This window comes from Leguminivora glycinivorella, chromosome 24 (genome assembly GCF_023078275.1).
Source record: "Leguminivora glycinivorella isolate SPB_JAAS2020 chromosome 24, LegGlyc_1.1, whole genome shotgun sequence".
Lineage (NCBI taxonomy): Eukaryota > Metazoa > Arthropoda > Insecta > Lepidoptera > Tortricidae > Leguminivora > Leguminivora glycinivorella.
Genome location: NC_062994.1, coordinates 7,413,687 through 7,438,602, shown reverse-complemented (window position 1 = coordinate 7,438,602; position 24,916 = coordinate 7,413,687). Strand labels below are relative to the sequence as shown.

Below are 24,916 nucleotides of genomic sequence, written 5' to 3'. Positions count from 1 at the left end.
GTTTGGTGTGGAAACACTGGGGCCATGGGGGCCAAGCGCGCGTCAGATGTACAAAGAACTAGCGGCGCGCCTTATTGACGTCACAGGTGACCAGAGGGCTGGCCAATATTTTGCTCAACGCATTAGCATTGCCATCCAACGTGGCAATGCGGCCAGCCTTCTGGGCACACTGCCCGGTGGCAGCGACTTGGGCGAGGTTTTTTATTTATAAGTTATTTTAATTTAATCTAATTTATTTTATTTATTATTATTTCTAAGCTTATTTATAGTTGTTATGTTGTTTGTTTCTCAATAAAAATAAAAAGTAATGTTGAAAAAAAAAAAAAAAAAAAAAATTATGTACGCTATTTACAATTTTACTGCAATAATCTCAAAGTGCATAGTTTTACTATTGTTCTTTGAAAGGACCTAGACAAATAGGTTAAAAGCATTATTTCCTAACAACTCTAGTGTTAAGAAACAGCGTTTTATAATTATTAGGTCAATGGGGCATGCACGTGACTATAAATAGGTCATTTTGGTCACGTTTCAAGGTTTTATTGCTAACTGGATACACGATTATATGAGTAGAAATAATTTATATACAATTTACATACATACATACATACAATCACGCCTGTATCCCATAAAGGGGTAGGCAGAACACATGAAACTACTAAGCTTCAGTGCCACTCTTGGCAAATAAGGGGTTGAAAGAAAACGAAACTGTGACATTGCAGTGACAGGTTGCCAGCCTCTCGCCTACGCCACAATTTAGCTACAAGAAAAAGTCGTACTCTTGTCTTAAGGCTGCTTTCAAAAAAAACGTCAAAAGAATGTAAAATTGATAGTTTTAGTCGGTGAAATACTACACTTTCCGTTATCCAATAGATTTATTTAATTCAAGTTCCAGTTAGAGCATCTTATTATCTTGATTTTTATAAGACTGGATTTTTGAAAACTAACTCACTAAATTAATTATGAATTTTTCTCTAATGCACGTTTAGAAAAACGCACGTATAGAGCTGAATCAGTCGATCTTATTTGTAAAATTTGGACAATTTTGAATATTAAAACGGGTAAATTTATAATTCGTATATCCTGTACCACAATCATTTCAGACTAGATTTTTATTTTAAGTTTTTGAAAAAGAGTAAACTAGCCTAAGGCGAATTCAATTTTTTCAGAAATTACCTAAAATTAAGTGACAATTTCTTTGAAAATCTACATCACATCGAAGTAAGTTTTGTACTAAATTAATCTGCAACGTTTACTTAAATTGCTGTTATGCCTTAGTGATTATAAATTGCTATTATTGATTTTTGCCAATTTTTTGAAAACGAGCCTTCACCGGTACAATTATTACCACTTTTGGACATTTTCTCATATTTTGTTAGATCAAGTAGAAAAAGTCCTATAATGTGATATATATTTATAAACTACTCGCAAAGCCCTTTAATTTGATACCAAATACGGTATGATCAAGCGCTCGGTTGCGATTTCACTATTTTTAACACGAAAGCCCTCTTAAAAACAGGCAATGCACCTACAGCTGGAAGTACTTGTGCCAACGAGAACCATCCGACCCGAAATCATCATTAATAGTTATTTGTTTTACAAGGGGGCAAATTGATACCCGAGCAAGCGAAAGATTCCAATATTGAACCACTCGCTATCTTGAGCGTTGCGAGAGTTTCAAGGCAAAACTTTGCCACCGAGTGAAACACATTTTCCCCACACCAAAACGAACAAAATATTGACTATAAAACATTGAACTAAATCAAATTTTTTCAATTTATTCAATATTTTTGATTCAAAATCATCATTTGTAGGTAAATTTTACCAGCCAGCTTAAGACATCAAGTTATAATTTGTATGAAATTACTTTGCAATCTTGTCGATAAAATGCAATTTTGCTATCTGTTTTCGAATAGAAAAGTAAGCCGTTACCGGTTGGTGTGGTGAAAAATGATTTATTGGCAATATTGACATACCTAGGATAACTCAGCCGGCGTATCATGCTTCCAATTTTATCACTTATCCACGTGGATAAGACATCTGTCACTCTCACACTGACATACATGCCAATTGCCAAAGCGTGACACATAGATAAGTGACAAAATTGGAACCATAATACGGCGGCAGGGTAAGTTCTAGGAATTTGATATCGATAAAAACCCGGCCAAGAGCGTGTCGGGCCACGCTCAGTGTAGGGTTCCGTAGTTTTACGTATTTTTCTCAAAAACTACTGAACCTATCAAGTTCAAAACAATTTTCCTAGAAAGTCTTTATAAAGTTCTACTTTTGTGATTTTTTTCATATTTTTTAAACATACATACATACATACATACAATCACGCCTGTATCCCATAAAGGGGTAGGCAGAACACATGAAACTACGAAAGCTTCAGTGCCACTCTTGGCAAATAAGGGGTTGAAAGAAAACGAAACTGTGACATTGCAGTGACAGGTTGCCAGCCTCTCGCCTACGCCACAATTTAACCCATATCCCATAGTCGCCTTCTACGACACCCACGGGAAGAAAGGTTTTTTAAACATATGGTTCAAAGGTATGGTAAAAAAGATGTCGATATAAATAATAGTTATTTAATTATGATGCTATTGAAAATTCTCAATTACTATAGAAGGGTTACAGATATCTTATGATAAAAAATAATAATAATAATTAAAATTGTCGTAAAAGTAACGTGAGTCACGACTTCATTAAGTGTTTATTTGAACTACAGCTGCAAATGAAAGTATCTATGCATATATCGGGAAAAGCTAGGAACACACTACGCGGACGTCCGTCGTAAATCGACCGCGGACGGGAATCTGGACAATGGCAATACACATAACCGTGCAAACTATCGGTCGACGGACGCGGACGTGGCCTTGAGCGCACGGACGTCCGATCGAAATCTGGCTCTCTGGATGTTTTGTTCCGTGCACACTGATAGGTCGCGGTCGCGGTCGTTTTACGACGGACGTCCGCGTAGTATGTTCCTAGCTAAAGTAACACTTATTTAGAGATAGATTATCACTTGAACATGCGTCGTGAATAAATGGAACATGCCATAAAATCGTGACTCATGTTACTCTTGGGCGGATTGACCCTGTTGGTCTAACATAGGTATACTTAGTGCCTAACAGCCGAAAATTTGCTTGTGTAATGCTTGTTTTAATTTTAAACCAAAACGGAAAATGAATACGAATATTTATTTATTTTCTAGAATATTTTTATATGTTGACAGTAATATCGATAAGATATTAAATTTTCGATAAAATATTTACCTACATCACTTTAGTATTAAGTGCCCCGAGTTATATCAGGTATCTTCATTGGGTACCACATCACGTTTAAAAAACTATAAACATTGATTTTCAAAATGTTTGAACTTGGGCTGGTTCTTGTTTTGCAAAAGTTTTTCCAACTATTCTGGTGTTGCGGATGCCTTACTGCCCTTGGTCGGTGGTAATTGCTTTACCATCAGACCGATGATCAGTCCCTATGAATGCTTCCAGTTTTATCATTTATCCATATAGATAAAGCATCCGTCGCATTCTGGCAAGTATGTCAGAGTGACAGATTTCTTATCCATGTTGATAAGTGATTCAATTGCAGGCAAAATAGCCGTGCTTGGGTGACAAATGTCTACCCAGCCGGCGTATCATGCTTCCAATTTTATCACTTGTCCACGTGGATAAGACAACTGTCACTCTCACACTGACATACTTGCCAAAGCGTGACGGATGCTTTATCCACGTGGATAAATGATAAAATTGGAATCATAATACGCCGGCTGTATAGGTGAAAAACTTAAGAAAGTCACCTGCACGGGAAGCATGGTCGCGCGATAGACGATAAAATATCAGGCCGTCCCTATCGCACTTACAAATAGTGCGATAGGGAATTTTATCATTTATCGCGCGACCATAATTGCCTGCCTGTTGTATGTGTGAGTGACGTGTTCGAATAGGCGTTTGTTTTGTTTGTGTTACTAATTTTAAATATGTGTTCTCTATTAGAACACGTCACTCACACATACAACAGGTGACTTTCTTAAGTTTTTCACCTATACAAAGTTTCTCGAACAAAGAATGAGTCACCTCTGGTGTTTCGGGTGTCCATGGGCGGCGGTGATCGCTTACCATCAGGCGACCTGTCTGCTCGTTTGCCTCCTATCCCATAAAAAAAATCTTAAGCTAGGCCGGGTCGGAGCCGGATCTTCCGGAGATTCATTTTTAATGACATGACATGTGCTGGCAAAATTTTGGTACTCTTTGTCATACCATACCTCGATAAAAACGAGAAAGTAGCAACACCAACAAAAGTAAACAACAGGCTAAGTATAAGTATATGTAATTGCTAGAGAGCGATCTCTTCCTGACAATAGCCTAATAGTTAGCTAAATAAATGCTTTCCATAGAAAACTATGCTACTTTTTTTTAAATGTAGTATTGTTACCATTGTCCAATTTTCCCGTAGTTTATTGGTTGGTCGTAGTTGGCTAAGCCGCGGTCCCGGGTTCGAATCCCGGTAAGGGCATTTATTTTTGTGATGAGCACAGATATTTGTTCCTGAGTCATGGATGTTTTCTGTGTATATGTGTATTCGTATATTATATATGTTTTGACGACCGGTCTGGCGCAATCGGTAGTGAAGTGACCCTGCCTGCTATGCCGCGGTCCCGGGTTCGAATCCCGGTAAGGGCATTTATTTTTGTGATGAGCCTGTAGATATTTGTTCCTGAGTCATGGATGTTTTTTAACCGACTTCAAAAAAGGAGGAGGTTCTCAATTCGACTGAATGTTTTTTTTTTATTATTTTTTTGTATGTATGTTACTCGATATCTCCGAGAATCGTGGACCGATTTTCAAAATTTTTTTTTTGATCGAACCGGTATAACCCCGAGATGGTCCCATTGGCACCAAGTCAGGGTCTGATGATGGAATCCTGGAGAAATCGAGGGAACTCTTCAAATGTTATAGGCACATGTAATGTTTTTAGTCTATTTTTCAAAGGTACACCAGTATTTACGTCTGATGGTAATAATTTTATGTGGCTGAGCTGATGATGGAAGGTCAACTCCTCAATGGTTAGGAGTTTAAGGATAATTCTTTCACTACTGTATATGTATTCGGACTGATACATATAATATCACTAGGAACCACTAAAAATCAACTGAGCTGATGATGGAAGGTCAACTCCTCAATGGTTAGGAGTTAAAGGATAATTCTTTCACTACTGTACATGTATTCGGACTGATACATATAATAACACTAGGAACCACTAAAAATCGCTGATGATGGAAGGTCAACTCCTCAATGGTTAGGAGTTTAAGGATAATTCTTTCACTACTGTACATGTATTCGGACTGATACATATAATATCACTAGGAACCACTAAAAATCAACTGAGCTGATGATGGAAGGTCAACTCCTCAATGGTTAGGAGTTAAAGGATAATTCTTTCACTACTGTACATGTATTCGGACTGATACATATAATATCACTAGGAACCACTAAAAATCAACAAATAAATAAACTTTTTAACAAAAAATAAAACCGCCTTCAAAAATAAGCGCGTTACAAAACACGGAGAAACTAAAAAGCCAAAAATAATAAACCTTTCAATTCAGATTTCTTATCGTATTGCAATAAGCTAAACATCCAAATTATAAACAAATCAATTATTTTTGTAGTCGGTACCAGACCTATTCGTCGCCTTGCTATTTTCTGTTTGCCCCACCCAACCATACACAGGCTGGTACCGACTCCAAAAATAATTGATTTGTTTATAATTTGGATGTTTAGATTATTGCAATACGATAAGAAATCTGAATTGAAAGGTTTATTATTTTTGGCTTTTTAGTTTCTCCGTGTTTTGTAACGCGCTTATTTTTGAAGGCGGTTTTATTTTTTTTATGTATTATTTGTATATTATATATATCGGTGTCTGAGTACCCACAAGCCTTCTTGAGCTTACCGTGGGGCTTAGTCAATCTGTGTAAAAAATGTCCTATAATATGTATTTATTTATTATTTATTTATTGGTTGAAGTTTAGTAGAATATCCCACTTTGTTGATTGCCATAAGAACGCTTTAACAGATTATTCGTCTCGTATTTTAAGCAAAAAGAGGATACGGTAGCGAAAATGCTAAAATGGAAAGGAGCCCCCCTTTCAACCAGGGAATTTTAGTTAAATATATAAGTGTTATTAACTAGATTTATCGAAAAAAAATTGTTCATTAAGATCAACTCAGTCAAAAGATATTTCAAAAAAATCTTTAAAATCGAGGTTCCGCTCTCGACTCTTTCCTCCTTCAAAACTGAATCAATCGGAACGAAATTTAAGAACCTAAATAACAATGAAATAATCTATGTCGGACCGTTTAGCTTTTTTGGTTAATTGTTACCAATCTTGAGTATCACACCTTTTTTTGCGCCACAATGAAAAAGACCGTTTTTGGAAATTTTTGATTGGCTCTAAAATCTTTTAAAAGCAGAATATCAAAAAAATCAAAACGGTCCGACACAGATAAAAATAATAACAATCAGTGTTGAAAAAATCATTGCTCTATCTTCAAAAACCAGGGGGGAAATAGTCGAGAGCGTTTGTATGGAGAATTGACCCCTACCGTATCGTCTTTTCTATTACATTTATGGTGTATTGTCTGTCAGAGAATCTTTTGAATATTGTGACACTCCGAGCTATACCTACTATCAAACTGCAATTCGGTTGTCGACAAAAAGAGGCGGGGAGGATAAGGGTGGTAAAAGGTGAGAATAAGATGAATCTTATTTTATTTATTTAGGGCACCAACAATAGGCGGGACGACTAAAAAGAACTAATTAGTCCGTCAGTTAGATTATCAAAAAATTCTTATATATATTTATATAATATTTTTTTATTTTTTGTCTTAAACGAAAAATGACGACGGTACAGTGCGTTGAAGTTTCGCGTGACGTCACGCCTAGGTATAATTTTTACTTAGAAGTAACGTGACGTCACAAGCCCCCACTCCAGAACTTTGATGCTGTATATCTTTGTATTTTTTCATTAATTAGAAAAAGCGAAACATATGTGTTCAGTATTTTTAGACGATCTAACTGACGGACTAAACAGAATGCCATTTTTTAACCGCCTTTCAAATCTCAAGGGAAGGGGTTCTCAATTCGTCTGTATGTTTTTTTTATTTTATAATGCTTGTTCCTCGATATCTCCGTCGTTACTGGACCGATTTTAAAAAAAATTTTTTGATTGAATGTATATGCATACAGATTGGTCCCATTTTTCTCAGAACCCAGCTCTGATGATGGGATCCTGGAGAAATCGAGGGAACTCCTCAAATCTGAAAGACATACATTTAGTGATTTTTGTGTTTTTAAAGGAACAGCATGCATTTTCGTATGGGACAGTGACATTTGGTGCAGTGGAACTCCTGATGATGTTCAGAATGGAACTCCTCAAATCTGAACAGCACACTTATAGTGACTTTGGTATTTTTATAAGAACAGCATGCACTTACGTCCAGAACAGTGACATTTGGTGCAGTGGAACTGCTGATGATGGTCAGAGCGGAACTCCTCAAATGCACACTGTTTGCGTTGCATGCGTTCATAGGTTACGGTGACCGCTTTCCATCAGGCGGACCGTATGCTTGTTTGCCACCGACGTAGTATAAAAAAAAAAAATCTGAACGGCACACTTTTTTAACGATAATGAATAAACAAAGTAAAAAAAAAAAAATATTGAAAGCCTATACCCCTACTTACTATAATTACTATGAAGTACCTAGTCATAGCCGACCCAGTTTCATTTGTTTACCCTTATTTGTTGGCGCACCGTCATGACGTGAAAAAGATTGTACCTAACAAATTGTATAAGCGAAATACCTCCTACCTACCTACATTAATTATTGCTGCGCCCCGCAGGGCTTCATGTGTCATTTGTGTACCTACCTATACTTTTAAGTACTTGTAAAACCTGTAATGTACATGTGAATTGCAATAAATAAATACAATACAATACAATACACTTATAGTGACTTTGGTATTTTTATAAGAACAGCATGCACTTACGTCCAGAACAGTGACATTTGATGCAGTGGATCTGCTGATGAAGAGTGAGCCGCTCCTGGTTAGAGTTCCGTTCTGATAATCATTCTCATCTGTAAGTACTTCAGAATCATCCAAATTTCAAAATTGGTTCAGAAATGACGGAGATATCGAATAACAAACATTAAAAAATATACAGACGAATTGAAAACATAATCCAACATTTGAAAGTATTTATCACCAGAAGCCCAAAGGAAGGCGGTTTTTTTTTTCTTAAAAATTATTTATGTAATCGTTATCCCTATTCAACAACAGTACAATGTAAAAAGTACAACAAGTAGGTATCTAATAATAATTATATCCCTTACGTAGCCAATAATACAGCTGTCCACATAAATACAACTGACACAGCATTTTTATTTAAACAATAAATTAAGCGGGTTATTCAAAGTGTCGTTTATAGTAATGTTATAATTATGTTTTTTTATTACATTTTAAGTGGTTACCGAGTGAAATAAAATATCAACAGTTTAAAAATATGTAAGTATATTTCATAAACACTGCAATACCATTTTTATACAATATATTATTACAATAATAAATAAATGTAAACAATAATTAAATACACGTACGTAAATAAATAACATAGTGTCATAGCTGCCGGAGTATAATATATCTCTACAATAATTAAAAATCTTCAATCTGAAAACTTGTTGACTTTAAAAATAAATGGGGTATATTTTTTGAAAATTACATACCTAAACTAATAAATTAATTTTTCAAAAATGTTTATTTTTATACAGCACAGATATATTTTTGATAGTACACTAAACTTAATAAATAACAATATAAATATATATATATATACAGTTTTCACACATAGTTAAATAAATATCACTGACATAAATAAGTACCTAACTTCAGTCAACTCAAGACCTGTATAAATACGAGTAAATACACAAATACGAAACATACTCGTATTTATGCCTTTCCAAGACGCCCTGAATAAATACATAAATACAATACATATTCACTGTTTAAAAGACTGAATACATGGACAACTTCGATACGTATTCACTGTTTACACTTTACAGGATTATAGGCCCGCAACCGCATCCGCAACCGCACCCGCAACCGCAGCCGTATCCGATGCCCACGGGCAGGACGGGCGCGATCAGGTTCGGGCACGCGTACTTCTGCTCCAGCGCCTTAACCACCGGCAGCATCTGCAGCACTTCGCACAGCTGGTTCGCCACGCTCTCTGATTGGACGACGGTGGTGCTGGAGAAAACGGGGGCAGGGAGGATGGGGGTCACACACGGGGAGATGATGGGGGATGGCACGAGAATGGGGGCGCCGATGCATGCCGCTGAAGTGCCCTGGAATAATAATGGATAGCTATTGATACAAAAGTAGGAAATGACTTTCCAGAAGAGCCCTTCAAACATGGACATAAGGACATTGTCTGTGGAAGGCCCCATATAAAAGTCATACTGTTCATGCTCCTACTATTACTCAATTTGTCGAGATATTTTAACCCCCGACGCAGAAACGACGGGGTGTTATAAGTTTGACGTGTCTGTGGCATCGTAGCTCCCGAACGGATGAACCAATTTCGATTTAGTTTTTTTTTTATTTGAAAGCTGAGTTAGTCGGGAGTGTTCTTAATAGCCATGTTTCATAAAAATCAGTCCACTATGACGCGGTCGGGGGTTTTTTCAATTTTTTTTTCTATGACTTACAAGCATAATTTAAACGCGGAGTGGAATGAAAACTATATCACAATGAGTTGTTTTGGAATCATAAGATTCATACATTCCAAATATATTAGTTACGATGACTCATGCAATTCTGAAGAATGACATCTATGATAATGATTCTAATCTAATATCTCGATCCTTGATATCGGTACCTAATTCAAATTGACCTCTTTATAAAACCGTGTCAACTTACAAAGCAACCCTTGATTGAATCTCGAAAGATTTTATTGTCCTCCCAAGTAAGGCTTTTATACTTTTTTTAAAGTTTTTTTGAAAAATTAAAGTAAAGTGTACCTTAGCGACCACAGCAACCACAGCAACCAAAAGCACGTAAGTATTCATTGTTGGACTCCAAAATATTTGAATGTATCGGTCCTTTAAAATCCTAGTATTTATATACAATATGTCACAATATAGGTCCATAGTGTTTATCACTAAATGTGCCTATCTGAATAAAGCACAGGTGTTCTATTGAGAAATGTAGTTTAGTGGGGGAGAGATAATGAAAACTAGGTCAAACTGGAGGTATATATTGTAAGAGTACCTAATTATTTAATAATGGCCTGATTTTGATTAATTCCCGTTATTAATGATGAGCTTATTAAAGAATATCACTGATTCCCGCCATTTTGGATTGATATAAAACAGCGGGAATGCAGTGACGGCTGGCCAGTTCGACTACAGACGAGTTGTAGAGAAGACGTTCTTGTAATGCTTATTGTATTAAGCGCGGATGCAGGGGGTAAAGGCCAGGTCCCGGGGGGGGGGCGCGGGGTAAAGGCCCAGGCCCCAGGGGGGTCACGTGGTAAAGGCCCAGGCCCCAGGGGAGGTCAGGGTCTGTTTATATGGTCATGACACCCATGACAAAATAAATGTATGTGTGTGTGGAATGTATTGTATGTGGAATACCTTGCATATGGTCGTCAACGGGTTATCAACCGTAAGTGCGTTATCACATTATCTGATCCGATATCGGATGTCGGAAGGGTTTCAATAGAAAAATCCAAGATTGCGCCTGTAAGTGTAATGTATGGGATATCGGTCCGACATCCAATATCGGATCGGATAATGTGAAAACGCACTAAAGGTGACGGATGAAAAGAAATTGCATGTAGCGGAGATGAGAATGTTAAGATGAATGTGCGTCATGACAATAATTGATAAAATAATGTGTATATCAGAGCCTGAGCACATATCACTGCACATATTACACATAGTTATTCTCTGCTGTCTTCCCTGAAACGTTGGAGGCCAGTTTGATATGGATACCGACAATCCAGGACAGACTACCCTGGCGCCGTAGAGTGAGGAGACCCGACCCCAAATGACGGGATCCGGGGGACAAAGATGAAGAGAAGAATACAATACCAATACAATACAATACAATACAATACAATACAAATACTCTTTATGGCACACCTCAATACAGGAAACAACATCAGTAAGAATCAGTATACGCCTCTATTACCTACGGCTTACATATTACTTTATGAATTAATTCAATTGCTTGACAATTCTCGTATGGTCATTTTATTTTTTTTATTAGCCTGAATGGTGTCCCACTGCTGGGCAAAGGCCTCCCCTTCCTTTCTCGTCCTCACGGTTTGATGCCCGCTCTTGCCAGTCGCTGCAAAATACGTCGAGGTCGTCCCGCCATCTCTTCTTTGGTCGTCTTCTGCCCCGGCTAATTTGCGGTAACCACTCAGTCGTCACTTTAGCCCACCGTTCCGGGTGCATCCGGCAAACATGCCCTGCGCAATCCCACTTAAGCGTGGCTGTCTTAGCAGTTTTGGAGCGCAGTTCGGTGTTCGGTCATTTGATAAAAAAACTATATTATATAACCACAAACATAAATTCTCATAAGTCTCATAACACAGTATTTATCGATAACATTACCGATATTTCACCATAACGCTTACATCACTATTCGATAAAATATATTTACAAGAGCGTATCATTTAAAACTAAGGTTCCATTTACAACCCTATTATTTAGTATTTTTAAGCCTGATTAAGAATAATCGTGATTTTATTTGCGACCTAGATATCATATTATCATCAAGTTTATTTTAAATATTACTATTTTATGACTTAGATAGTGGTGTGACGTTTCGATTCGCAATCGATTATTGTAACGATATTTTTTTTTCGTAATCTACAAAAATTTCATAAAAACTTGTGGTTAGCTACTCCTAGTTTCATTTGTTGAATTGATGTTGAGTGTGTTTTTATATTTATAATAATGATAAAAGTGTTTAGACTGTGTTTGTGTTTTGCCAGTTTTAATGTAAGTTTGTGTGGATAATAGGTATTTACGTAAATTGTGAAAAAAATTTAGTGAGTGTGAAGTACTAGGTTACATGTGGGAAATAAAAAACATGTATGCTATGTGCTTATTGTATCTATGCTTTATCATTTCCGGCATTCAAAAAAACATCTCTAGAAAGTACCTACCTAAATTTATTAATAACTAAAATGAACAAATAAGGAATGAATAACCGCTTCGCCACATTACTCGTAGTTTTCTAGTGCAGTTTACCTGATTCAGTATTTTTTTTGTTATTTTCCAGATCAACCTTAATTAATTAATTTATACATATTTCTTTACTTCCAGATAGTTCGTGGTAAACTAATACTGCCTCAAATATTCATCCCTGAACTCACAATGTGTCCTCGAAACCCGCCAAAGTTACCCGTTCTCTGCTTAACAGGAGAAAAATTCTCACTTCCCCAGTTCTGTCAAAATGCCTCTGAATGGGAGGACATAGACATGTCGATCAAAATCTTAACAGATTACTCCGAACCGGACCCAGAAAGATCTACATTCGCATCGTTTATAAATCTTATTAAATTCATCCTGATCAAAGAAGAACTTACATGCATAGATGCCATGAGTGGACCAATAATACAAGTAAAACGTCCAGAAGGAAAGATTTTCAAAGATAACAGCGAAATCTTAAAAGACATAGAAACAGCGCTAGCTAATAAACCTAAAATTAAAGAGAAACTAGAAGATTTTTATGATAGTATTGATATTTCAAACATGTGTCCTATTGTAAGACATAGAGGGCCTTATAGAAGAAAAAATAACGCTATTCCTATAGTTAAAGTAAAGACAAATTCGACTTTCACTTGCTCGTGTCCGAAAACTCCACAAAGTTTAAGTCCGGTAACCATTATTGGTGGGTCTTTGAGCCCAATGGCTAAGGAAATAGCACCTTGTGCCCAGTGTCAAAAACTAACCTTGCAACCGACTGGCTGCAAATTACAGAGTCTACCTTCAACTAATGTAAAACGTTGTGGAGGAACTTGTAATATGTGCCAAAGAATAGCCAGTCCACTTATGGCCGGTTGCCCGAAACTCACTACGCCTTTTGTAGCTGGTTACTCAAAACTGGCGAGTCCTCTTATGGGTGGTTGCCCAAAACTTACTGCTCCGATTATGAATGGTTACCCTAAACTCGGTCCAGTATTGGCTGGAATGGCTGGTTATCCTAAAATGGCAAGCCAGATATTATCTGGCTGTCCGAAACTTGCCGGCGTTGCGCCTAGAATGGGTCTCGGTTGTGGTTGCCCGAAAACTAATATGTTTTTAGGTGGTTGCCCATATGCGAACCCGATGTTGGGTTGTCCAAAATGCGGTTTAGCCAATTGTGCCTGTCAAGGTAATCAGGTCGTACCTTTTTACTACAGAGAGAAGCGTTACCTATGATAGATAGTTTCGGTAATTTAAAAAAACAAGTGACAACTACTGTGTTAGTGCCATATACTATGTCACAATTTGTGGCTTGACGAAAACGCAAAATATATCGCTAGGCTGTTGATTTTATAAGCCAATTTTATTGTAGTTTTTTAGCACCTAAAAACGTCCAATTCGATTCGAGCAAGTAACAAATGGTGAACAATTAACGAAACGTCAAAAATTCTATATTCTATTGCCTTCCTGTCACAAATTGACCGTGGTCACGTCACTACCTGTTACTTGAGTCGAATCGGGCCTATTATAATTATTGTATTTTTAATAATTTATTATTATAAAAACTGTAAATACCTAATGGTGTTTTAATCATTTTTACCTATTTCGTAGAATTTTAAGTTTTTTTTTTTAATTTTAAGTTTGATTTTCAGCCCCTTCTTTGGTAATTGTGGCACTATTACCAAAGTTTTCTTTTGGTATGTAATATTTACTTAAATGTACCTAATTTATATTTCTTACATGGTGACTTATAATAAGTATTAAAGATGTTTGTGAACGCGACACGCGACTGTACCTAAGTACTTTTCCCCTAACTAGCTCTGAAACACGTGTTTTGTCCTTTAATGCCAGCGGGTAAAAACGCATTTTATCCACTAATGGATTAAAGTAATTTGACCTTGAATATAGACAAAATGTTTGCTTTAAAATTAATAAAACTGGGTTAATCTAGTGATGAAGATGTTTTGCCACCTGTGGAATAACTACTGGAAACAGTGATACACGCATTTTTTGCGTTGTAGTTTCCTCGCTATAGTAATGGGAAAAGTTTTGTGTTACACTCGGGTGCAAATGTATTTTACTTCTCGTGTGTTAAAAAACTCGCAAGTTCAGGATTCTATTTTCGAACCACTCGCTTCGCTCGTGGTTCAACTATAGAATCCTTTCACTTGCTCGTTTTTCAATTCCACACTCGGCGTTAAAATACAACTTTGCCCCCTTGTATAACAAATAACTATTGTGAACGCGACACGCGACTGTACCTAAGTACTTTTCCCCTAACTAGCTCTGAAACACGTGTTTTGTCCTTTAATGCCAGCGGGTAAAAACGCATTTTATCCACTAATGGATTAAAGTAATTTGACCTTGAATATAGCCAAAATGTTTGCTTTAAAATTAATAAAACTGGGTTAATCTAGTGATGAAGATGTTTTGCCACCTGTGGAATAACTACTGGAAACAGTGATAAACGCGTTTTTTGCGTTGTACTTTCCTCGGTATAGTGAGGGGAAAAGTTTTGTGTTACACACGGGTGCAAATGTATTTTACTTCTCGTGTGTTGAAAAACTCGCCAAGTTCAGGATTCTATTTTCGAACCACTCGCTTCGCTCTTGGTTCAACTATAGAATACATAGTTTTTCAATTCCACACTCGACGTTATAATAAATACAACTTTGCACCCTTGTATAACAAATAACTATAAAAAACGTGCCCCGTCGTAATTTTTTGAATCGGCGATGTCGCAAAACCGGTGTAGCCATGTAATCGATACAGTGTATTAGTTAGGTAACTTAGCAACTATTGTACTTTAGGCTTTGTCCTGTTTAATGATAAACAATGAGTGTTTTGAGCTGGGTAAGTTGTTACAATGGCTTAAGAGAATTAGTGTAGGCAACTCTGTGAATTAGTTTCATCCGTTCATCCCATAGGATGAGTAGAGGTGGGAATGGTGAAATTCACTGAGGTTAATATTTGTGTAACTATATGGCTCTACTACGTAGCATTAAAAGTTAGGTCAAAGTATACAGATAGATACCTATAGCGTCCTCCACGTCGCGCGCGTATCGCGGGCCACGGCGCGATGCCGCGAACGCGACTGTGAATTCGATACGCAGTAGAAATAATCCGCACTCGCGTTTGCGGCATACGCGCGCGAGTGTGGAGAGCGCTTGTCAAATAAAACTCTTGGAGTACATACGTGTAAAGTCAAACTCTCGTCATTGCTTCGTGCATGTCTGTTGTCTGCACATGGTCTCATACAGTTTTATTTCATACTAGCTTTTGCCCGCGGCTTCGCTCGCGTTAAAGAGACAAAAAGTAGCCTATGTCACTCTCCATCCCTTCAACTATGTCCGCTTAAAAAATCACGCCAATTCGTCGCTCCGTTTTGCCGTGAAAGACGGACAAACAAACAGACACACACACTTTCCCATTTATAATATTAGTATTAGTATGGATTGCTTATTCCAAAATTGGCTTACGAATACATGCATACCTACATTAAAAAATCTATAAATATTTGGCACCTAAGTATCAAATGGTACCATATTTAAAAATATTTTAAGCGGGTTATTTATTTATTTATTTATTTAATCTTTATTGCACAAAAGAAAATCTTGCAGTACAAAAGGCGGACTTAATGCTTTAAGGCATTCTCTACCAGTCAACCTCAAGGCTAAGCAGAGAGACTGTGAGCGGTGCTACAATTTCAACAGTAGAATCAAAACAAAGGAAATAAAAGAAAGCATACTAAATAAACTAAACATAAGTACACATATAATTTACAAATACATATACATACATATAACTATACATACCAAATATATATATATATATATATATATATATATATATATATATATATATATATATATATATATATATATATACGAAACATGTGAAACTAAGAGTTTTTCATTCTGCTAGCAAAGAGAGCTCGTAAGGATTTTTTGAAAGCGAACTTAGATGGGGCGCTTTTAATTTTATAAGGAAGTACGTTCCAGAGACGAGCCGCTTGCACGGTGAACGAATGTGACATGAACCCAGTACGGTGAGGAGGGATGGACAGAGACATGTTGCCAGTAGAGCGAAGTAGACGGTCGCGAGAAACTCCATAATATTGGAAAAAGGATTTGAGGTAGACCGGAGAATGTGGGTCGTTGAGCACAGAATAAAGAGTGGAAAGCAAGCGACTATTGCGTCGTTGTCGAATGGGAAGCCAGCCAAGCTGAGAACGAAAAGAGGAAACGTGATCATATTTGCGGAGGCAAAATATGAAGCGGATGCAGTTGTTAAGCAGGCGATCCAACTTATCGAGAAGTTCCCCATTTAAATCCGGATAACACACATCACCATAATCAATAATGGGCAGTATGAGAGAGTTAATTAATGCAATTTTCGGTTTGATTGGTAGGAAGTGCTTCAGTTTATTAAGAGAATGGAGTGATCCCATGACCTTACGGCTGATTTCAGTAACCTGTGCCCTCCAACTCAAGGTATTATCTAGAAGAACACCCAGGTCTTTAACATTTTCGTTAAATGGTATAGGGGATCCATTAAAGTTTACAGGAACAAGTGTGTTCAAGTCTAATTTAGCAAGCTGTTTGGAACTACCTATAACTATTGCCTGGCACTTTAACGGATTCACAAAGAGGCCAAACCTCTCAGACCACTGCTGGATATGTAGAAGGTCCAGATTAAGTTTAGCAATGCAAGCTGGAAGGTCAGACACGAGACACTGGTCGTAGAGTTGCAGGTCATCTGCATACAGATGGTACGAACAGCCAAGGTCAGGAGTGATGAAATTTATAAAAGTCGAGAAAAGAAGAGGCGATAATATGCCTCCTTGAGGCACGCCAGTCTCTAGATCACACCAATCAGATAAAGACCGCTCAACTCGGACTGCCTGTTGACGGCCCCGCAAGTAGGCAGCAAACCAGTTCAGCGCTATCTCAGAAACACTAACATGTTTCAGCAAGGCAAGGAGAATGTCATGGTCAACGGTGTTAAACGCGTTAGAGAAATCAATTAGGATAAGAACCGTGACCATTTGACTCTCCATCCCCCGCCTGACATCCTCAGTGACCTTTAGAAGCGCAGTGCTGGTGCTATGGCTTGGGCGAAAACCGGACTGCAAAGGGCTTAAAAGGTTATGCGAGTAAACGAAAACCGAAAGTTGTTTGTGAACAACCGCTTCCGCGATTTTCGAAAGAAAAGGGATAATTGAAATGGGCCTAAAGTTACTGAGAGCAGTGGGATTACTAATTTTGGGCAGAGGTATCACGTATGCTTTACGCCAGAGAGAGGGGAATTCACCGTTGGCCAGTGAGGAGTTGATAATGTCAGTTATCACAGGAAGCACGCAGTCAAGGACAGACACGATCATGTGACGACTGACATCATCACAACCTACGGCTTTCGACTTGATGGCTTTAATTACGACCTTAATGTCAAATTCGGAGACAGGGCTGAAAGAGAATGAGTCAGTGATAGGGGAAGGCAAAGAAGAGATGTTAGAAATAGTAGTGGCCTTGATAGTGGTATCAATAGAAGGAGCAGAGGAAAAATGCCCGTTAAGATCGTTGAGAGAGAATGTGCTACTATTAAAACTGTTGGAGGGCTTTCCCAGGCCGATTGACCTCAGAAATTTCCAGACGTCGGCCATAGACGAAGAAGAAACATTGCGATGAATAAATCGTCGCTTGGCTGTACGTACCATCTGGTTGCAACGATTTCGAGCTGCTTTAAAAGCACTCCAGTTTACATCTGTGCGATCACGCTTAAAGAGCCCGAAAGCTCTGTTCCTCTTCCGCATTGCCATTCGGACATCCTCAGTGATCCAAGGGGCGGGAGGACGCCTTACTCTAACTGTGTGAACAGGCGCATGCTTATCAAAAAGCCCCAAAATAGCATCGTTAAAAAGAGAAACCTTAACGTCAGTTAAAGAAGTGGAGAGCACAGGAGACCAATCGATAGCAGCGGCGTCTTTTAAAAGAGTCTCAGTATTGATCTTGGCGAAGCTACGCATATGAATTAGAGCTGGCTTACGTTTGGGAGCCTTGATTTTGTAGGAAGCATATATAAGGTCATGATGAGAGAAACCCGGCGCCATGAACTGACCATGCTTGGTGACAAGATTTGGCGATGAAGTGATAATGACATCGAGCCATGTGTCTGTTGATGCCGTGTGATGAGTCGGACCTAACGTGTTAAGTCGATATAGCGTTCGACATGTTTTGATCCATTTTCGAGGATCTTTCTCAAGAGTAGCGACCCCGCCTTTACATATCGAGAGCGCAACGCACACTCATACCTATATTATATTTTTAAATGTGTTTGAGTCTCAAGGGAGTTTTATAGTTAAAATGGTACCATAGTTTATCATGAGGATGTTTGATGAAATTAAATATTATATTCATCAAGATATACAGCCAATATAAATTCTACTAAAGGTCCCATTTACCCTGGTTTTCCTATAGTGAGACTATAGCTTGTTAGGGATGGGAACACGCAGTGCCCTGGGGTAAACAGCTGACGTCACGGGCGCAGCGCGCATGCGTTGGGGGAGCGATACACACGGGGTGAAATAATCCTTGTTTTACAAGGGGGGAAATTGTAGAACATTAAACTAAATCAAATCCATCAATTTATTCATTATTTATGATTCAAAATCATCATTTATAGGTAAACTAGCTTTTGCCAACGGCTTCGCTCGCGTTAGAAAGAGACAAAAAGTAGCCCATGTCACTCTCTATCCCTTCAAATATGTCCACTTAAAAAATCACGTCTTTTCGTCGCTCCGTTTTGCCGCCAAAGACGGACAAACAAACAGACACACACGCTTTCCCATTTAGATCAAGTTAAAAATTTAATAAAACTTATTTTCAATCTTGGGGACAAAATGCGATTTTTCTATCTGTTTTCGAAATCAAGAGAGCCTTTACCCGTGTGGTTAAAATAATTAAATTTGAAAACGTTTAGTGAAAATCCTGATCGATGTGCTAGACTGTGAAACCCAAGCCTCTTGTGAATCTTGGAAAACTAGTGCCCACACCAAATTCTTGGCCAACCAAATACACCCTTGATTTCCTTAGCTAATCACTAAATTCAACACATATTACGAAGAAGTCATATAGTGAAGTGGTGCCATGAGGTCGTGAAACCCATGACATGTTCAATAAAGCACATTTCCTCACAAAATTGTCAAAAATCACCTGTCAAGGGAAAATGTTTATTAAACAGAAATATTATGTAAAACTGTAGCTTAACTCGTACAATTATGTAAATTTTCCACTATGACAAATTTGTATTCTTGTAATTTTTATTGAACAGAAACTTGTAGAATTGTAACTTGTCAGTACAATTTACAATTTGTACTGTTTATTAAATGGGGCCCTGGCTTCAAAACTTAGCATGAAAACGGGCAATTAAGGCACAATGAGGATTGCACTCGTGCGGAACCTGATTTTAATTTTAGTGTTATTCGTGAGCGTGACAGATGTGGTAGGTATCATGCTGATCACGAATCGGGTTAGATAGCCACAAGCGCCGCTGTCGCTCGATCAGAGACGCTGCTTAAATCATCTGTAAAGATGTACAGTCAGCCAAGAAAGTGGTTTACCACTTTTCGGCTCTATTTTAAACACATAAGGTCGAAAAGTGGTAAACCACTTTTTTGGCTGACTGTACAAGGTCTAATGATGATGGTGCCATGTCTGTAATGGTAAGTCAAAGCGCCTTATGAAAATATATGAGCAAAATGCTTTCACCGTCAAGTTCACTTGACGTATTTGAGTAGGTAAATTTGAATTTATTCGGTCGAAATCGAAATTATATGTTCAAATTCGGCCAAAATCCACCCCTGTGAATCAGCCCCGTCCGTTCCAAAGGGAGAGGGAGGTTGTGTTACATATACAAATTTATATCTATACATTTATCGCTCTGCGGACTGTTCAGTCCAAAACCGAACTTCGTGCCTGAATGTCGTTAACTAAGCTCCTAACTACTGCTAGAGGATACAGAAACAGTGAAAAAAGCTTAATGTACGCCAGAGTGAGAAAACAAAACGCTAATAAGTGATTTTTTTAAGTGAAGTGATATCTGAATGTGAAGTTATGACGTTGTATGCCTTACCGGCATCCAGTTATATGATACAGGAACAGAGGTTTAAAAGTATTGATTCTGAAACAAGTATGCCTTCATTAATATTTCGTAATCGGTAAGTACATGAATAGTTATTTTACTTATTGTTATTTGCGTATTAAATTTAATCAATATTTTTAAATCGATTGCGCCCGCGGCTAACTTCACTGTGCTACAGCTGTTTTTGTGTGTGACGTAACGAAACGTTCCGTTCCACTTACATCGGAAAACTCTTGTTGTTGCTTGCGATAACAAAATCTAATTTTAGTTCTTTTATTGTGTTCAATATACAATTTACAATATACATATTACAAGGAATATAAATTATTATAGATTTTGATTGTCCCTTATTATTTTATAAAATTGGACCGATTTCGTTATTCTACCAATTGAAATTAAAAATTCTTTAGTGAAAGTAGAGATATCGTTAAATAACAAAAATATTTATTACTTTTCTCGTTTACATTAAAATAATTTTAAATTTAAACACTGAATAATTGTTTATGAAACGGAACGCACATATTACGAGCGAAACGTCACGTATCCGGCCGCCATTATGGAAAATTGTATTATGCTGCCAAATTCAGACAGCACCTAGCCACGTGTGATTTGTATGTAAACAACCGTCTTTACAATTCGTACCTTATCGAAATCACTTGAAATTGTTCATTCGTCATCACATCACAGATTACCCTGTTGTGAAATCGTTTGCACGCTTTCGCTGCGCAGTAACTTTTTCAAGTCCTCACGGTTTTGACCGTCCGTTTTTCACCCAAGTGTTTGTACGGCTTAACTACGATTTGCCAAGATGACGAAGTTAATACAACAGTTATCGTTTAGTAGTAGTATTTATGGGTCGTCTACGGAACCAACCCCAGCGAAGGAGAAACAGAAAAACCACTTGTAAGTGATTTCATTTCAATTATCTACGCACTTTTCTATGGCTATTTAAAGTTTGCTACGTTGATCGACCCTTCTTATGCAACGTCAATTTGATAAGAAATATACAAAATTAAGAATGGTTATATTTCTACTTTTCCGTTTTTTTTATTGCTGTGTTAAAACGACTGTCCTTTGTTTAGATTTCGTTTATTCCCAACTTTACTAAAGAACTGTACTTCCTGCTTTTAATTGTATTAAACGTCATTGATAGGTGTGTATACTATTTTAAACCATAAAATTAAAAAAAAGAGATTTAGATAATAATATATTTTTAGCAAGAATTTATAGCCTTACACATGTCATATGTCTGCTATGTACATTAGTAATATTTGATTCTAAATATAATTTCCGTCTTGGTAGGGTAGCATTTAAAAATTCTGAAAGTGAGGTAGGTCAAATTGATGACAGTTGCAGGTTCATTTGAATTTTTTTAAATTGTGGCTGTTAGGTGAAAGGCTGTTTCATCTTATTAGAAACAAAAGTACCTACTTAGTAGTTTCTATTTAGTAGTTCACATAGACATTATATGATATAACATGTTCACATGAACATTCAAATGAAGCATAAGTACAATATGGAATAGAATAAAAAAGCCTGCTATTTGGCCCTGTTTTTTATAGATGTCATGAGAATATCTACATTAAGCTCTAGGCACCAGTGCTGTGTGATGCCAGCAATAAAGAGAATAACACCATCCTATCTCATCCCGTGGGAGTTGTATAAGGCGACTAAGAGAAAACAGATGGTGACAGATATGCATATGAGCAAGGCTTTTCGATATCCTTCGGAGTCCTTGCACAAAGACCTGTGCACAAAAAAAAACCAGCATCTATGATCCCCAATCTTGTCTCTTGAGGAATTAAATAGGGAGATAGAACAAACACAAACTGTTTCTCTTCTAAAGAGGCCAAAGATTACTAGTTTGTCCAATAGGCTAGTTTCTTACTAGTCAAATCGGCTTCTTTTGAAGAACTGTCAAATCAACTTGCTAATATGGAATTATTGGGTTGGTAAGAAAGTAATGAGCGAATCATAACCAATATTGTAATTTTTATTTAATTTATTATTTTAATCATTTATCAAAAATATAACGGCCTTCGTTATCTACTACTTATCTCCATCGTTCTGGTAAATAATGAATAGCATCGGCGAAGAAGTTCTTAGGTTTAGATTCAAAAAACTCAGCTATGTACTGTCGTAGATGGGCTTGATCATCGAACTTTTTTTCATTCAAGGCATTGCTTAGCGATCTGAACAATGCGTAATCCGTAGGTGCCAAGTCTGGAGAGTACGGTGGATGAGGTATCACTTTCCAACCTAGCTCCAATAGCTTTAGCCGAGTCACTTTTGCAATGTGTGGGCGAGCATTGTCGTGTAAGAAAAAAACTTTAGCATGCTGTGGACGATTCTGACAGATTTTTTGGTTTAAATTTTCAAGCTGATTACAGTATACTGATGCGGTAACAGTCATTCCACTTGGTAGGAGTTCCCAGTGAATAATACCATGAATATCCCACCAAACGGACAGCATAACTTTTTTCGGGTGAGGCTCTGTTTTTGGTGCCTCTATTCCTTTTTCGTTTGGAGCTAGCCACTGACGTTTGCGTGTGTGATTTATATATAAGACCTATGTTTCATCTCCAGTGATAAGATGGTCCAACCAGTTGAATGTGCGGCGAAAAGACAGAAGTTGTATGCAGATATCGGCACGGCGGTTTAGTTGATCTCTATCAAGTTCGTGCGGTATCCAAACACTGTATTTGTAGTTTTTTCCCAACTCGTGTAAATGTGTTTCTATGATGACATGAGAGCAGCCTAACTCGGTAGCAAGAGTGCGACTCGTTAGCCTCGGATCTCCTTCAATTAAGGTTTTTAATTTGGCTACATCAATCTTCACCGGTCGACCAGACTTAGGTTGATCTGATAATGAAAAGTCGCCACTACGAAACCGCTGGAACCATCGTTTCGCCGTGGCCTCAGACACAACTTCAGGAGCAACACGCTGACATATATTACGCACTGCTTCGGCGGCTGAATGGCCAGACTGAAATTCATATAGTAAGCAATGCCTTACATGCACTTTTAATTCGTCCATTTTCTTCCTTATATTAGCTCGGCGACAGCTAGTGAATGACTGACGAGAAACTGTGCGACTCGCCCTTTATATACTTTCGACCATAGAAGATTCTAGAACTCTCTCGAAAATTTTATGTGGAATTCAATCGATCGCTCATTACTTTCTTACCAACCCAATACTTTGTATCTTTCTCTTTGACTTATTAAATAGAAATTATGTTTATACATAACTGCTGTCCATATAATTCTTCTAATTATGTGGTGTTTTATTTCATGCACTGCATACCTTTTTATTTAAAGTATAGGAAACTAGCCTATTATATCAACAAATCTGTTATCTGTAGTGGTGATTATTGTCCGGCAAACTGGTTATCTGTGATCTCAACAAGTGTTTCCTAATCTACTCCATGGTTTTTTGTTTTCCGTTATATTTAACACATCATTTCCCATTTATAATATTATATAGTATGGATTCATTATGCTTGTGTATGTTCAATGTAATTAAACAATTATCCTCATACAATTACAAAATGTAAACAACAGTATAGATAACATAATCAAATGCAATAAACAGTACAACACAATGCACATATTCAATGTATGCTTGGAGGAAATAATGTATGTGTTCAAAACAAATCAATTAAAACATGTCTGCCAGTCCCAGATTATGAGACAAATTAGGCCCATTCTTCATACAAATATGTACAAGTGCCTCCATTTTCCTGTCCACATATCAGCAAATCATTTTGACAGTTCATTAAAAGAAGCTGATTGACTATTAGGAAACTAGGCTATTTTTTTATTCAAGATTTTTTTTTAATCAAATAATAAATTGTTATGCTCTACTCTGAAAATTACATCTAAAATGTTTTGAGTAAATGGGCACCACATTGTTGCTAATGTTGTGATATCTTTACAGTAATAAAGTCTTATTGAAGGACAAGAAAAAAAAATAGCATAGAATAGGCTAGTTTCCTATACAAAAAGAAATATTTTATGCAGTGTACGAAATAAAGCACCACATAATTAAAAGAAAAATATGGATAGTAGTTATTTTTAAACACAATTTCTATTTAATAAGTCAAAGAGAAAGATATAAAGTAAATGAATTGACCGTGACGTCACTCCTCAGTATTTCATAGTAATTCCATACTAAAAAATCGTTCTGACAGTTCATAAAAAGAAGCTGATTTGACTAGTAGGAAACTAGCCTATTCATCTCATGTCTTGGAAATGTTGTAAAAATATTATCTCCTCTAGATAAGAACAAATCTGCAGATATGATAATAAGAGACTGCTATTTAGAAAGTCAAATAAACAGCTTAGTTTTATTAGCTTATAACTATATTTTATATACAAGCTTTTTATGGTAGGATTAGTGTGACTTACTTTTGTCATTACCTAATTACTTAGTTTTAATTTTTATTTTGATTTCATTACAATAATAATCATTTTTATATTAAAGGAAAAAATGGAAAAATTTA

General features: G+C 37.1%; 2 protein-coding genes across 3 annotated transcripts; one reads left to right on the top strand and one right to left on the bottom strand.

The window, feature by feature from the left end:
- Positions 1-8,706: 8,706 nt before the first annotated feature.
- Positions 8,707-10,228, bottom strand: LOC125238887. Its single transcript, XM_048146374.1, has 2 exons — positions 10,095-10,228; positions 8,707-9,419 (listed from the first exon to the last, which is right to left on the bottom strand). The coding sequence occupies exons 1-2, from the start codon at positions 10,221-10,223 to the stop codon at positions 9,129-9,131; spliced, it is 420 nt and encodes a 139-aa protein (XP_048002331.1). The 5' UTR covers positions 10,224-10,228; the 3' UTR covers positions 8,707-9,128.
- Positions 10,229-12,022: 1,794 nt separating this feature from the next.
- Positions 12,023-13,854, top strand: LOC125238862. Of its 2 annotated transcripts, none has more exons than XM_048146327.1 (2): positions 12,023-12,086; positions 12,414-13,854. In XM_048146327.1, the coding sequence occupies exons 1-2, from the start codon at positions 12,042-12,044 to the stop codon at positions 13,509-13,511; spliced, it is 1,143 nt and encodes a 380-aa protein (XP_048002284.1). In that variant the 5' UTR covers positions 12,023-12,041; the 3' UTR covers positions 13,512-13,854. The 2 variants fall into 2 exon arrangements, with proteins under 2 accessions (XP_048002284.1, XP_048002285.1); XM_048146328.1 differs by having other exon boundaries at positions 12,067-12,086; positions 12,418-13,854.
- The last annotated feature ends 11,062 nt before the right edge of the window (positions 13,855-24,916 follow it).

Excerpts from the sequence above, each read along its gene's own strand:
- LOC125238887 (XM_048146374.1), bottom strand. The coding sequence starts at position 10,223 with ATGGACCTATATTGTGACATATTGTATATAAATACTAGGATTTTAAAG. Across the intron at positions 9,420-10,094 it reads TGGTTGCTGTGGTCGCTAAG|GGCACTTCAGCGGCATGCAT; the intron begins GTACACTTTACT and ends TTATTATTCCAG.
- LOC125238862 (XM_048146327.1), top strand. The coding sequence starts at position 12,042 with ATGATAAAAGTGTTTAGACTGTGTTTGTGTTTTGCCAGTTTTAAT. Across the intron at positions 12,087-12,413 it reads TGTGTTTTGCCAGTTTTAAT|ATAGTTCGTGGTAAACTAAT; the intron begins GTAAGTTTGTGT and ends CTTTACTTCCAG.